The 15,329-nt window shown below is 51.1% G+C and overlaps 1 protein-coding gene across 6 annotated transcripts in view; it reads left to right on the top strand.

The window, feature by feature from the left end:
• Positions 1–13,693, top strand: part of EPN2 (epsin 2) — a 76,667-nt gene extending 62,974 nt beyond the window's left edge. For 5 of the 6 annotated variants that reach the window (XM_007526180.3, XM_007526181.3, XM_060203188.1 and 2 more), the window contains 7 exons: positions 1,718–1,830; positions 3,914–4,006; positions 4,813–4,987; positions 8,341–8,514; positions 8,826–8,912; positions 10,288–10,503; positions 11,337–13,693. In XM_007526180.3, coding sequence (XP_007526242.1) covers positions 1,718–1,830; positions 3,914–4,006; positions 4,813–4,987; positions 8,341–8,514; positions 8,826–8,912; positions 10,288–10,503; positions 11,337–11,635 — 1,157 coding nt within the window. In that variant the 3' untranslated portion in view covers positions 11,636–13,693. The remainder of the gene's footprint in view (positions 1–1,717; positions 1,831–3,913; positions 4,007–4,812; positions 4,988–8,340; positions 8,515–8,825; positions 8,913–10,287; positions 10,504–11,336) is intronic. The other variant, XM_060203191.1, reaches the window with a different exon arrangement.
• The last annotated feature ends 1,636 nt before the right edge of the window (positions 13,694–15,329 follow it).

Genomic DNA, 15,329 nt, shown 5'->3' with positions numbered 1-15,329 from the left:
CCAGAGGCTCTTGGCATCTCCTCAGCCAAGGTCTCTTCAGGAACTGCTATAGTTGTTTGATGAGTTGCTTAGAACAATAAAGTGCATATGTCCCTTTTTCCATGGACAACTTTGCTTACTTTTTTTTTTCAGGGCTACTCCAGAAATATTTAGATTTCATTTCCCGTGATCCATAGTATACAAGTTACAGAGTGAGATTTCTCTTCCTCTTATTTATTTTTTGCCACTAGTTATTACTGAGGCCCCATGCCTGCAGAATTCTACCACTCCTACAAGATTCACTTCCTCTTCTTAGTGGGTGAGAAATAGAGAGGTGGGAGGAGACAGACAGAAAAGAAGAGTAAGTACTACTGCTTTACTGCTTATGAAGCTTCCTCTGTGTAGATGCTCCCATACAATGGGTGGTTCTCAGACTTGAGTCTTTGAACATGGTAAAGTGTGCGTTCTGTCGGGCAAGCTGTCTCCTAAGTCCTCAGAATGACATTCTTTTTCTTTTTAATATTTTAATGAGATAGATACAGAGAGAAAGATACATAGACAACAGAACACTGCTCAACTCTGGTTTATGGTACTACTGAGGATTGAACCTGGAACTTCAGAGCCTCAGCATGAAAGTGTTTTTGCATAACTACTGTGCTATCTCCCTGGTCCCAGAATGACAATCTTTTTTTTTTTGCCTCCAGGGTTATTGGTGGGGCTCAGTACCTGCACTACAAATCCACTGTTCCTGGAGTCGATTTTTTCCCATTTTGTTGCCCTTGTTGTGCTTGTTGTAGTAGCTATTGTTGTTGTTGGATAGGACAGAGAGAAATGGAGAGAGGAGGAGAGAAAGACAGACACCTGCAGACCCACTTCACCGCTTACAAAGCGACGTCCTGCAGGTGGGGAGCCAGGGGCTCGAACCGGGATCCTTATGCCGGCCCTTGCTCTTTGCGCCAAGTGCATTAACCCGCTGTGTTACCGCCCAAGTCCCCCAGAATGACAATCTTAAATGCATAGGGGAGGTCTTGGTTCATAGTTACCCTCCCTTGTTTGAATGATGTTCTCAAATGCTATACCCTTAAACTTTGAAACCCTAGTTCCTCTTTTTGAAGTTCTGTAGCTCTGCAGTAAGACTCAGATTGGTCCTTACAGACCTTACTGCTGGGCTTGCTCCCAAAGGCCTAGCATTATCATTATTATTATTAATTACAATACAGCTCTGTGGCATTGTACATGTGCAGTATCATTGCTGATCAGCTCCTGGGGCCAATTTTCTTGTTCTTATTTTAGAGAAAGTGGGGGAGAGAGAGAGAGAGAGAGAGAGAGGCAGACGGACGGACTGACTCAGAACACTGTTTTCCTCTTCCGGGAACTCCCGGAAGTTCACATGTCCCTCATGTTCTTCATGTCCCTCTACATGTCCCTCATGTTCTTCATGTGGTGTGGGCTTGAACTCAGTGCCTTGGAACTGGGGAGGCTTGGTGAACTTGAGCTCTACCAGCCAAACTGTCTTCTGATCCCTGGAGGCATATCTTTCTGGTTAGCACCATGTGGCTTATGTCCTTGTGAAGCTGCACATGATTATGACCTCAGACTGTGCCAGCCCACTTAATGCTGGGTTGTCAGGCTTTGGCCAGGCCCTGTGGGTGTGAGGTGGGGGCAGGACAGGTGTGATGAGATAACTACAGAGCACAGGCCTATCCTGGGCACATGATGACTTTGTCTTCTCCCACAGCCACCTCCCCACGGGTATCTTCTGAGCTGGAGCAGGCCCGGCCCCAAACAAGTGGAGAAGAGGAGCTCCAGCTACAGTTGGCCTTAGCCATGAGCAGAGAAGTAGCTGAGCAGGTGGGTGTCCAGGCCTGGCCATGGCAGATGGCCGTTCTGGGAGAGGGTTGGGCAGGGCACAGGTCACAGGAGCTGACACACATAGGCCCTGTCCTCCTCATTTCAGGTGTGCCTTTCCATACACAGCCGCATGTGGTCACAGTCATGACCCCCTGGCCTGTGCAGGAGGCGACTTGTATGCTTAGGAAGGGTTTCCAGGGATGGCATGGCCAAGGGTGAGCCAGTCCCAAGTGTTTTTAGGAGACACCTTTGCAGGCCTGCCCTCAGTGTAGGCACTTCTCTCTGGAAAGGCTGCGTGTTCACAGCCTCTGAACCTCCAGGCATGTGGGTGCCCATAGGGCTTAGCCTCTTGCTAAGGCAACATGGTCAGAGTTTAAGAACATTGGAACACTAAATTTTAAAAAACAAGGACTAAAAGGAAATGTTCCAAGAAATAACAATGCTTATGTTTAGATGATGGTAGTCTGTTTTTTCGTTTGTTTTTTTCCCCTTGCCTAGTTTTCAGTAATGCATGTGCATGATTTTACAGAAAAGGTTGAAAAGGGGGGCTGGGCAGTAGCACACCGGGCTCAGTACACATGGCATGAAGCGCAAGGGCAAGGTTCAAGGATCCTGGTTCGAGTGCCTGTCTCTCCACCTGCAGGGGGGTTGCTTCACAAGTGGTGAAGCAGATCTGCAGGTGTCTATCTTTCTCTCTCCCTCGCTGTCTTCCTCTCACTGTCTTCCTCTCTCTCAACTTCTCTCTGTCCTTTCCAATAACAACAAGGACAATAAAATGGAAAAAATGGCCTCTAGGAGCAGTAGATTCATAGTGCAGATACCAATCCCCAGCGACAACCCTGGAGGTAAAATGAAAAGAAGAGAAAAAGTTGAAAAGGGGTGATTGTCAAGGTCTTTTAGAGTGACCACACCTGGGGCTGCAGTCCCAGTCTTTCTCTGCTGCCAGACAAAATCTTTTTGATTAAAAAGACTAGATGGAGGACCCAGGCAGTGGTGCACCTGGTCTAGTGAACATATTACAATGACTTGGGGTCAAGCTCCCAGAGTCTGCACCTACAGGGGGTAAGTGATGAAACAGTGTTGCAAATATCTTTCTCCCTCTCTGTCTCTTTCTCTCTCAGTTTCTCTTGTCTTTTATCAAAAAATGTTTTTTTAAAGGGGGGGTGGCACACGTACACGTACTAAGCACAAAGACCTGTGCAAGGATCTGGGTTTGAATCCCCACCTGCAGGGGAAAGACTTCACAAGTGGTGAAGCAGGTCTGCAGGTGTCTTTCTCTCTCCTCTGTCTCTCCTCCTCTCTCAGTTCCTCATTGTCCTACCCAATAAAATGGAAATAAAAATGGTCACCAGGAACAGTGAATTTGTAGTGCCAGCACTGAGCACCAGTGATAACCCTGAAGGAAAGGGGAAAAAAAAGGTGGGGGGATGACCACTAGAATCATTGGGTTTGTCATGTAGGCACCAAGCCCCAGTAATAACCCAGGTCATAGTAAAATAATTAATTTTTTAAAAAAGGAAAAAGACTAGATGGAGTTGGGTATATGGAACTACTGTGCAGCTTAGCAGCCACGAACAGCCTCTGTTTTCCTGTCTACAGCAGGAAACACACAGCTATAGCTCTAGGTCCATCATCCTCAGCCTGAGAAGGCGGTCCAGAAAGATGAACAGTGTGAACCCATTTTTGTTAATAGCTCATTTCCATTTCTCTTGCACATGCACAGCTGGGATCAAACTCTTGCTTAAAGGCCCAACACTTTCCTCCGCACCACCTCCTAGACTGTGCATTTTTAGACATTTGCATTTTTAGCACAAAGTTTATCAAATAAGTATTCTCTTTTCCCCATTTTTGTAGTGCTTGTGCTCAGTCTCTCAAGTGAGACCCTGAAACCAGGGGAGGCCCCAGGAGATACGGGGAACAACATCTGTGATAGATGGGTGGTTGTGTTTGCAGGTTGTTTTCAAGGTCCCCTTTGAAACCACTCACTGTCCACTTGTGCACTTCCTGTTCCTGGCCAGCACTGCTTTGTTCTGTGTAGATGTTGTTCCGTTCTGTCAGCCTCAAGGCCCATTGTTCTCTGCAGGAAGAACGCCTGCGGCGGGGTGACGACCTCAGGCTGCAGATGGCCCTGGAGGAGAGCCGGAGGGACACAGTCAAGGTGCCCAAAAAGAAAGAGGTGAGCATGGCAGCTGACAAGAGGCGAAAGTTTGAGACTCTCAGGTACTTGTGAGATCCACAACCCACTCAGAGCTGTTTTCTCTCTTCATTCAACAAATAACCCCAGCCTGTGACCAGCAGTGGTGAAGCTGGGCTGTGCTTGGAGGGTGCTGAGCTTTGTCCTTTCCCCTGAAATGGAGCATCAGTGCCTCTTCCAGTCCTGTGATGCTGGGTGAACTGAGTAGCTGGGACTTAGAATCACTCCTGGCACAGGCAGGGCCTGCCTTCACTGCTGCTGGTCTGAGCTCCATTGCCATCACTGTTCCTTGCCATACCCCTTGCATGGGATCTGCAGGTGACCAGGACAGGGCTCTGTTTCCATCAGGCTCATTGTCCAGTGATCTCAGGGGCCTGGTACCCCAGTGACCCTCTGTTTCACAGTATCATCAGGTCCCCGATAGCCTCAAGTAGCCATGGGAGCAGAATAGTAGGACAGCCCCCAAGGAGACGGAGCCCTGGATGGTGGGGGAGGGAGGCATGTGGGGAGGAGCAGTTTCTGGGGGGGAAGCTGTGACTTGAGTGCTAGCTGGAAGTCCCTTGGGATCCTTTGAAAGTGGATGGGGCATTTGGCACATGGCAGAAAACTTGACTGGAGCAGGAAATAGTCATGGGGAAGGGAGAGGAGGAGCAGAGGGTAGAATGGCTCAATCCCTGTCCCTTCTGGCCCCCCAGAGGCCTGTATTCCAATGAGAGGCTTAGATAGTGTTGATGGCAACTGGCTGTAACAGTGATGAAGTAACCTCCCACCTTATCTTTGTCTTCAAGCACTGCTCCCATTCACAGCAGACTACCCTGCTAGATCTGATGGATGCCTTTCCTAGCTCGGGTCCTGCTGCTCAGAAGGCAGAGCCTTGGGGCCCATCTGCCTCTACAAACCAGGTCAACCCCTGGGGTGGGCCAGCAGCCCCAACCAGCGCTGTGGACTCCTGGCCATCATTCAGTAAGTTGCCCATGTCCCACCAGCCTGCTGGAAGCCAGGGGTGAGAGGCACCTGGCTAGTGGTGGAGGGACTCCGGACTTCTGCATCCCCAACTATCACATCTGGAAAGTCACTGCACCCTCCTGTGGTCCAGAGTTCACTACTCACAACACATCTAAGCCTGAATTCTAAGTTGCATCCCACATTATCCCTTCTCTGGACATGTGTTCACTTAGCCTCATACTATACCTAGTACCCCAGTTCATTAAACTCCATAGCCAGGATGATACAAATACACCAGCCTGCTCTAGCGAGCTAGACATTGTGATGTATTTAATACAGCATTAATGAGAGGTAGATATGTTTGCTGTAACTTTCACTTGCTATTGAAAGCAATAGTGAATCGATTTAATTGGCTAAGAGGATTCTGTGAAGTCCTGTTGAAGGCTGACTGTAAGGGTGGTGGGAGATCTGGAACACGAAGGTGGTGCTGCTGGTTTCATCTGTGGGGTGTCCTTCAGCATATGGGTGTCCTGCTTGCTGGACACAGGGCTCTTGCCAGCCTGTTGCTCTAGGAGGTCCCCTAGGGGTGCTCAGAACTCTGCTGGTCATGGCTGTACCTGTAGACTTTATGTCTAGGAACCTAGAACCCTGCAGTCAACTTGCAGATGGTGAAGCCCAGGAATAGCCAGAGATACTGGGGAGTGGCAGGCGAGATCATGGGAGAGTGCTACACATGTGAATCTGTCTCTTGATTTTTTTGTTTGTTTGTTTTGTTTTAAGATAAGATTTTGGGAGTGGAGAGAGAGCTCACTGGATAGGGTGATGGCTCTGCCAAGCAGAGGAAGCTTTGGTAATTTGATAATTTGCCTCCCGTTTCTCTCCGTCTGAATGAGAAAAACAAGTGTCCTGTAACAGTGAAATCACGCATGCCTGAAACCCCACCAAGCAGCAGCAAAAAAGATAAAATTCACCATGTTAGCCATTTCAAAATGGACAGACAGCTTAGTGGGTCTTAGACACTCACATTTTTGTATAGCTATCACTGCTGATGCCAAGCTGTTTCCAGTACCTCAGAAAGAAGCCTGTTTCCACTGGGCAGTCTCTCACATTGCCACACCCAGCCCAGCTCTTGACATCCACTGTTTGCTTCCTGTCTCTGGACATGTGGCCTTGCTTTCTGGCTTCTTTCATTTAGTTGATCCATGGTAGCATGTGCTCCTTTTTTAATGACCCAGTGTTTTGTTTTATGGATATTTTACACTTTGCTTAACTTTTCAACAGTTGATGGGCATTAGGGTCCGCTTTGGGGCTATTAAGAATCTAATTTTTAAAAAATAGTTTATTTCATACAAGATAGAATTTCACCTGAGAGAAAGAAGCCAGAATACCACTCCAGCGATGGCAGTTCCAGAGATAGGATGAGGGACCTCTAGTGTGTAGTCCCAGGCTCTACCAGCTGACTGTTACCCCAGCCACCCTATACATTTTTAAATGTGGACAATATATTAATTTTAACACACTTTAAATTTATTTGTTTTTAAGATAGAGGCAAAAAGAATGAAAGAGACCACAGCTTCTTTCAATGTGATGAGGGTCAGGCTTGAACCTAGGTCACACATGGCAAAGCAGTGCATTATCCAAGGCAGCTGTTGCACCAGCCTATTACAAAATTAAGAACATGATTAGGGCTAATCAAATCTATCTGCGTGCAATCACATAGGATGTGAGGGCTGCCAGTCTGTTGTCTTTTGTGCTTGCCTATTCTGGGTTCTCCATGGTTTTCTCTGGTGACTTGGGAAGAAAACCAGACTTCAGTGAGCCAGTGCAGGGCTCAGCCCACTTTCACTCACGGGTTTGGTTCTCACCTGTATGGTTCTAGTACTCTATTCCTGCCAGTTCTGCAGGGGAAGCCTGACCCTGATTTGGAGTGCGCCAGAGACTGGGGATGGTCCCTGCACTCCCATCTAGCCATCTAGCACACAACTCCAGAGCAAGGCTGTGAGAATCGCCCAGCACAGGTTGGACAGGCCGGTGACTCTTCCCAGGTGTTGTCAGCTGCAGCCTCTAGGTGGAAAAAGCACCATTTGCAAAGCCACTGTTTGCCTGGGGAGGGGGTTGGGGGCAGCCCCAGTTCTTTCTAGTAGCAGCACCAGGGGCCTGGGAGAAATGCTCAGGGCTGAGAATAGGGGACTTGAGGCCTGCCAGGTCAGCGGGGCACTTCCTCCTCTGTGTCAGACACACAAAACAGCCACCTGGTGTGTGGAGGGCACACAGGCTGGTGATTCAGAGATGGGCTTGGCACACACTCTGCCTAGCCTGGGATGCAGGCTGGCTTCCGTTGGTGGCAGCAGGTGGTGCTGCTAGCTCTTGGTGATCCCCCTCCTCTCAGGGCTGGACTCTGTGACCCCTGGATTGACTGCCTCCCGGTGTGCATGAATATTCAGACGTACAGTGCAGAGGCATACATACTCCTTTTGAATGGGCCCACAGAGGCAGAGGCGGAAGCTGCTTGATCTTTCTGCCCAGTTCCATCCGCCTTTCCTCTCATTCACTCAGGCTTCCAGCACGGAGCCATCTTCCGGGGGATGTGGCCTGGCAGGGACCTTGCTGCTTATCCACAGAGTGGGCTCTATATGTGACTGTCAGCACCCTTGGGAGATGAGGGTCATCATCTGTCCCCAGCTTAGGAGTGAGGAGAGTGAAGCGCCACTGTGTGTGAGTCCAGCCGGCACAATGGTGGATAGAAGTCCTTCAATGGCTATACAGTTTGGCTGCTCTGGGGTTGGCTGGGCCTGAGCTGAGCCCTGCTCTCTACACTAACACTTCATTTATGTACGCACAGTCCAGGGCAAGCATTGGATGTGCATCTGTGTGGCTCCAGAGGGGCTCAGGTGTGACATGCTAGCAACAAGACATTCAGGCAAGGGACAGGAAGCCTAGTGGGTCTTGACAGGAGGGATGGAAGAGGCCTGCACCTGTTGTCAGGAAGCTGCGAACACCAGAGGCTACTCAGGCAGTCCTAGGAAATAGGAAAGCCACTCCATGGGCAGAGGGCTTGTAAAGGTGTATATATGTTGAAGGGACAGTCTCACTGTGATAACTGAGCACCCTCTCAGGCTTCCTGTCCCATCTCTGATAGGCTGGTAGGAAGTGCTGTGTTGATTGGCCCAGTGGCTAGTATGTGGGCACTGGCTTGGCTATCCTCAGTAGTGTCACCTTTCACCCCTCTGCCACTAAGCAAGTGGGGAACAGCTGGGATCCCTTCATTTCTGTCAGTGATCCAGAGGGGAATAGATACTGTCCTGCCCTTCCTCACCTCAGGTGCCCAGGCCTTGCTGTGGGTGTCTGAGCTCTGCCATGTCTCTCTACAGGTGCCAAGCCCGCTGCATCCGTGGACCCCTGGGGCTTGCCCACTGCAGCCAGCACTCACTCTGCCCCCAAGAGCTCAGACCCCTGGGCAGTCCCACAGCCACCTGCCCTTGTTGCTGGGAAAGCCCCTGATGCCTGGGCCACAGCATCAGCCTCCAAGTCCACGTCTGCCTCCGGTGAGAGACCTGCCTGCCCTTCATGCAGGGCCCTGGGCATTCCTCTCAGAGACTCCCTGAGGCCCTGCCCTCAGCTTTCATACCCAGTGAAGACATGGTTTTATCTATCATTTACCCTCCTTATCTATGGGGCTAGCGTCCCACTCAGGCCCATCTCTTATCCCTTCCCTGTCCTTTAGATTTCGAGCTCCTCTAGGTACTGGTCCCTTGAGGTAAGTGGAGTCTGGCTGCCTTTGCCCTGCTGCCACTCACCCCTGGATTGGCAGCTTAGGAGCCCCAATTTCCCCAATCACTGTCCTCTTGTGTTCCAGGGACTGTTGACCTCTTCAGTAACTTGAATGGCACAGTTAAAGATGACTTTTCTGAATTTGACAACCTCCGAACTGCAAAGAAAACAGGTACTTGAGGGTGGTGGTGGTAGGGGGTTTCTGTAACATTTTGTGCATCTGACTGCCAGTTAATGTGCAAGTAACACCCCACTTTCAACCTGGAGGCTTCATGCCTTTGCCTTGTATTGCAGCCTTGGCAGTTTGATACAGCAACAGCTGAAAGTGTCAGGGCTAGCTTTCTTTCACCCTCTCCTTGTGTGGCCCTGTAGTCCCTGTCTTGTCACCTCTGTCTCATCTCTCTGCTTTGGGATCTCTTGGCTTCCTGACCCAGAACCTCCTCGTTTTCATTTACTTCCAACTCCCAAATTCTCATTCCCCTGAGGTGCTACATCTTCCAAACACCCCACTTCCAGGCATGGATGGGGCACCTCAAAAGGCCATACAGTTTGGCTGCTCTGGGGTTGGCTGGGCCTGAGCTGAGCCCTGCTCTCTACACTAGCACTTCATTTATGTACACACAGTCCAGGGCAAGCATTGGATATGCATCTGTGTGGCTCCAGAGGGGCTCAGGTGTGACATGCTAGCAACAGGGCACTCCAGCATGGCACAAGAAGCCTAGTGGGTCCTGATAGGAGGGATGGAAGAGGCCTGTGTGCAGGTCCAGCCGGCACAGTGGAGGATGGAAGCCCCTCAAAGGCCAGCCTCTCTGGTCCTGCTCATTATTTTCATCCCTGACCCTCTGTCAAGGCTCCAGACTCAGTTCTTTACCATCCCTCGGCAGGGGTACAGGGGCAAGTCACCTCCACATATACCCACACCCTTGAGCAAGGCCACAGCCAGCCAGTCTCTGTCACACACCTCATAGCCACACCAAGCGACCTATGTCCTTTCTCCTTTGGCTCCCCACCCCACCCCACCTCACTCCACCCCACTCCAGTCACAGGCCTTGCTGGCTCTGTTTTGAGGGACATGTAGCCTGGTACCTTGGCCTCTCTCTGGGACCCCTCTCTGCTCAAGGCACATAGGACGTGCTGCTTCTTGGGGTCTTTCTTTTACTCTTTTAAAGCAGCCAGATCCAGCTGTGTACCATCACCTGCCCTCGTGCTCAGTGGAGGCAGCATGTCCTCTGATAAGATCTTCCCATGGAGCTGCAGAATATTGATCCCTCCCCAACCCAGTTCTAGAAGGGTCCCTAGTATGGAAAATCTGGGAAGATTTATCTAAGAAAATAAAAACCATCCAAGATTCCTGTAGTTGCCCGCAGCCTAAGCAGCACCATGGAGGCCATACTATCCTCTGTGCAGCCATATCCCAGGGAGTCATGGATGTCTGTCTGTCTGGAGGTATCTCGCACCTTGGGGCCCTGGGCTTGGCAGGCTGCAAGTACTAGCCTGGACTCTGTCCTGTGCCCTCACAGGCCTGTGTGTGTGTCTTTGTCTTGCAGCCGAGAAGGCAGCTTCCCCGCCCTCCCAGAATAATGGCACTGCCAGTCCTGACCCCTTTGAGTCTCAGCCCCCAACAGTCACCTCCAGCAAGCCCAGCAGTGCCCGGAAAACACCTGAGTCCTTCCTGGGCCCCAACGCTGCCCTAGTGAACCTGGACTCCCTGGTGACTAGGCCTGCCCCTCCGGCCCAGTCCCTCAACCCTTTCCTGGCTCCAGGTATGCTGGCTCCCCGCTGTACTGGCTCTGGCTCATCCTGGGGGTGGGCTGTGACATTCCTGTGAACCCCAACCTCACCCTGCCTTTCCTGTTGGGGAAGTCCAGTCTCCCACCCCCAGATGCATGCCAGGGGCTCTGTCTGAAGACCTGCACCCACCTTAAGGCCAGCATTGGCTGCAGGAAACACCCCAGCGCTCGCACCAGCATGCCCACCATCCCCGATCTGTGCTTATGCTGCTCTCCCTCACACACACTCTGCTTGCAATGCTCCTCTCCTGTTCTTCCAGTGGGAAGGCACTTCACCCTTCTGAGCATGCAGTTCAAACAATCCTCTTCCTCCAGGAAGCCTCCTACTCCCCAAGATATCCCCAGTGAGGGCAGGGATGTGTTGTCTTTTTTCTAAGTGCTCACCACAGGGACCAGGGAATAGCTCACCTTACTATGCACAGGGATCCAGGTTTGAACCCCAGCACTACCTAGGAGCACTAAGGACAGCCAGGGGAAGCTCCACAGACAGTGGGGCGCTGCTGCTTTCTTCTACTGAAGTAAAAAGAATGGAAGACTAGTCTGGGACCACTTTACCTAAGTGTGAGAGGCTCCCGCATGCAGAAATGATAAGCCAATCACTGTTCATCTCAGACCTGGCCCTAAGATGAAAGGAATCTTGAGTGTCTGGGCTTTGCTCTCTGCTAGTATCTTGCAGGAAGATAATGGGCTTAGAGAGGCTGAAGTCCAGGGCAGGTCCAGGGCAGGAGGAGACTCCGTGGCCCATCTGCCCCTAGCTGAGGACGCAGTTGTTCTGATTGGTGCCTGCCCTCCTGTTCTCTCCTCAGGTGCGGCCACTGTCCCAACCCCTGTCAATCCTTTCCAGGTGAACAGGCCTCAGCCTAGGACACTGAACCAGCTAAGAGGGAGCCCCGTGCTGGGTTCCAGTTCATCCTTTGGACCCAGCTCTGGTGTGGAGCCCATGACTGTGGCCTCCACACTCTCCACAACCTCACACACTGCTTTGGGGGCAGGGGGCTCCTCTCTGGCACCCCTGGGCCCCCCTACAATGAACATGGTGGGCAGTGTGGGCCTCCCCCCGTCAGCATCTCAGGCCACTGGCACAACCAACCCCTTCCTCCTCTAGTGCCTGGCCTGGGCCCCACGGAGAGGCCGCTGGAGCCCTGCCTGGATGCTGAGCAGGGACTCTGTGTGTTGTGGTGTCCCAGAGCTGGCGGGGGTGTGTGGGGGAGGTCTAGTTCCAGCTTCCTGCCCAGGCTTGTCTGCAGCCCTGACCCTTGGGCATGAGCAGTGGGCTGGGCCCCTCCAGCCTTCACTACCCTCCTTGCTCAGGGCCTGGCCCTGGGGAAACTGGCTGACTCTCTTGCCATGGAGGGGGCAGTTGGCATGGCTCCTGCCCCAGCCCAAGGGGCTCTGGGGCAATGTCAACCCAGCCTTCACTGCCCACTCCTACCCTCAGAGGTCACAGGCATGGAAGGGCCACCTTACCCCACCAGACATTGTCCCATGGAGGGGTGCGTGGACATGCATCTTGTCTCTCTACTCACCTGAGTTCACAGTGAGCACTACCCATGCGGCCACTCTGGAGTGAGCCCTCCAGAGCGAGTTTCCCACTAATCCGAGCTGACCTGCCACGCAGCTCTGTGCTCATCCGAGTTTGCACACCTTTGTTTAGTACAGTTTCCTATTTGAGTTTGCAGAATACCTAATAGTCTTTTTTTGGCTAATATTTTTATAATGTGGTTCTTATTTAACTGTCTAGTTTTGATAGAATTTACCAGGTCTGGCTAAATGAAGATATTGGCACCATGTCTCATTGGTGGTCTAAGTGAACTCTTATTTATGGTTTTAACTCTGTAAGGAACTGTCAAAAGGAAGAGTTTTTTAAAAAAAAATGCCTTATGAAAAAAAAAAAAAGACCAAGCAAATTCTTCATAGGAAAACATGAGAATTTGACTACACATAAGACACTTTTAAGAAAAAGCAACAGATACCTAGCCTTCAGTTGCCTTTTCCTTTCTTTTATTCCTTTTTTTATGAATTTACCAAGCCAAGTAAGTCCTAAGAGAGAGGCTATTTTTCTTACTTATGTAACATCAGGAAAGTCCAAGGGGGAAAAAAAGAAAACCTGCCTTTGAATGTGACTCATCCATCTCTATCAGCTAATTCTGTTCCATAACTGAAGGCGCGTCCCACCTGACAAGGACTCCGGTTGACAATAGACACATGAGCTGGAAGAACCTGGGTCTGAGGTCTCTGCTGTCTACCCCGTGACAGGGACAGTATGGCAATGGTGCTTGTGTGGTCAGGTTCTGGGGGGGAGGGACCAGGGCGGCCCCTACTTGTTCACCCCAGAGGCACTTCAGACACTGTGACCCTCATCTCAGATGAAGAAGAGGGAGAGAAATTCATTCTCACAGCATCATTTCTAACTACATGCACTAACCCTCCTTCCTCCAATGCCCAGCCTCCTGCTCCCTCCCCCAAGCCCCAGTGGAGAAAAAGATTTGTCACAAATTAAGACCAGAAAACATTTGTTTCTCCCTCCCCCAAGCCCAAGCCCAAGCATACCTAACTAGCCAGGGGCACTTCAGCCTGCTTCCCCACTCTCACTGCAGGGGCAGCTGCCACTGGGTGCCCCTCCTGCAAGCCTGACCTTAGCACAGGTCACCTCAGGCCTGGGGAGCTGAGATACGGCTCTTCCCTTCCATGGCATCACCATGCTGGCCCTTACCCAGGCCCTCTCCCCCAACTTCTCTGCCAGGCCTAGAGCCCCAGGCTGGACCACAGGGCTCCTGTCACTCCAGCCTGGGAGAGGCTGTAGATGGATCAAGGGTGGGGGGTAGGCTGTGGGACAGGACTCAACTTGGCACGGTGCTTTCACCCCAGTCACTTACAGATCACAGACCAAACTCAGTTGTCCTGTCAGTGATATCCTGTGACAGGGAGTCCCTCCTGCTGTGCCCTCTGGCCCGTGTTACATCCTCTAGGCCACCATGGCCCAAGAAGACTACCACCCCACCCCAGCCTTGTCAGCCCTGGCACCCCATGCCTATCCCCAGTGCACTGATCATGAAGCTGCCCACTGCTGGCTCAGTCCCAGGGGCTGGTGGCTGGTTCTGAACTTGTGTTGAATATTGCTACTTATTTACTGTATAAATATAATTTATCATTTGTATCATGATGCTGTTTCTGGCTGTCTTTCCTGTCTGCGCGCGCGCGCGCGCGCATACACACACACACACACACACACACACACACGGGTGAATTAACAGGCTACTGATCTGGGGCACCACAGGTGGTGGCCTGCAGGGTTACTGTCTTGCTTAGAGTGGGGTGTGATCAGAGGAGTGGCAGCAGTTGGGGGTCATGGGTATCCAGGCAGGAGTGGGAGCGTGGTATGGCAGAGGGCAGTGCAGCCCTGGGGGATGGGGTGGGGGGATGACTCTGGGAACTGGGTGAAGCTGTGCTTCACTAACACCCGTCACCAACTGGGATCCCAGCTGCTTTCAAGCCTCTGGTTCGTAAATGGAATTGAAGGGCACATGAGATATGTGTTTAGTCCTTCAGAAGCCAGACCTGGCAGGGCATAACGGCCAGAACTGGCCTTGGAGCTCTCCAGGCAGAGGGAGGGAGGTGGAGGATGCAGGGGGATGCATGGCCAGTGTGTTGTCGGTGACTCTAGAAGGTGGCCAAGCACCTACAGAATGGCAATATCATAGGTGTTGGCTTTAAGCTGAAGCATTAGGCTAGTTATCTAGTAAGAGTAATTGTAACAAATCCAGACAATCCAGTAGTGCTTTCCTGCTGTTACATAACCCCACCCATTTTTTCCCCTAAATATTAAAGGTACAGGAACCAGAGCATCACTCTGCACAGGCAGTAGTGGAAGCATCATCCCGTTACTCTGTTATTAAGAGGGTATTATCCAAAGGAGTCTTACTACCCCCTTACCAGAGCACTGCTCAGTTCCAACTTATGATGGTGCTGGGGCTTGAATCTAGGCTCTTTGGTGCCTCAGGCATGAGTCTTTGTATCACTACTGTGCTGTCTTCCCAGGCCCCCAAGTCTGTATTACTCAAAGCACTTTTCAGTCCTCCTGTCTGACCTCAGGAAAAGTCATCTTTCTTAACCTTTCAGCAACAACAAATTTTGGTTTATTTCACATTCTTTCTGCTTGCTGACAAGTTGGCTGGCTCCTCTCAGGTTGTCCCTACTGTGATGGCCTCACACACACATCCCTGCCCCAGTTCCATGGGGTCTGCAGCAGCTGGCTGAGCTGGCACACGGCATGCCCCACTCAGCACTGGTGTCTCATCTAGCTTTGTGTCACTGCCAGAGCACTTACCCACTGCCCTGCCTTTTTTTTTTTTTTCAATTAGTGACAGAAGCAGAGAAAAAGAGGATGACACTATAGCACTAAAGCTTCTCTCAATGCAGTGGGGAGCAGAGTGGAACCTGGGATGAGCACATGGCAAAGCAGCACACTGTGCAAGTAAACTTTTGCTGGTCTGTGGCCCTATCTTCTGTCTTTCCTTCCTGCCACCCAGCTACCACGCTGTTCTTCCATACATACATTTTAGCTTGAACTGTGGTTTGTGGAACCCCCTCTAGATGCCAACTGCAGGAACGAACAACCCCCCTGGCTGAGCACAAGTTTCTTTAAAAAAAAAAAAACCACTGGACTGTTCCTGGCAGCACCCTTGTCATCTTCACCATGTGGTTTTGGTGCCAGGGGAGAGGATGAGGTTTGGAATGAGTTACACCTCCCAGTGGTGAAGGGTTTTTTTTTACTTTTATTGATTTAATAATGATCAACA

This window comes from Erinaceus europaeus, chromosome 12 (assembly GCF_950295315.1).
Source record: "Erinaceus europaeus chromosome 12, mEriEur2.1, whole genome shotgun sequence".
Taxonomy (NCBI): Eukaryota; Metazoa; Chordata; class Mammalia; order Eulipotyphla; family Erinaceidae; genus Erinaceus; species Erinaceus europaeus.
This window is presented reverse-complemented; position numbering and strand designations above follow the sequence as displayed.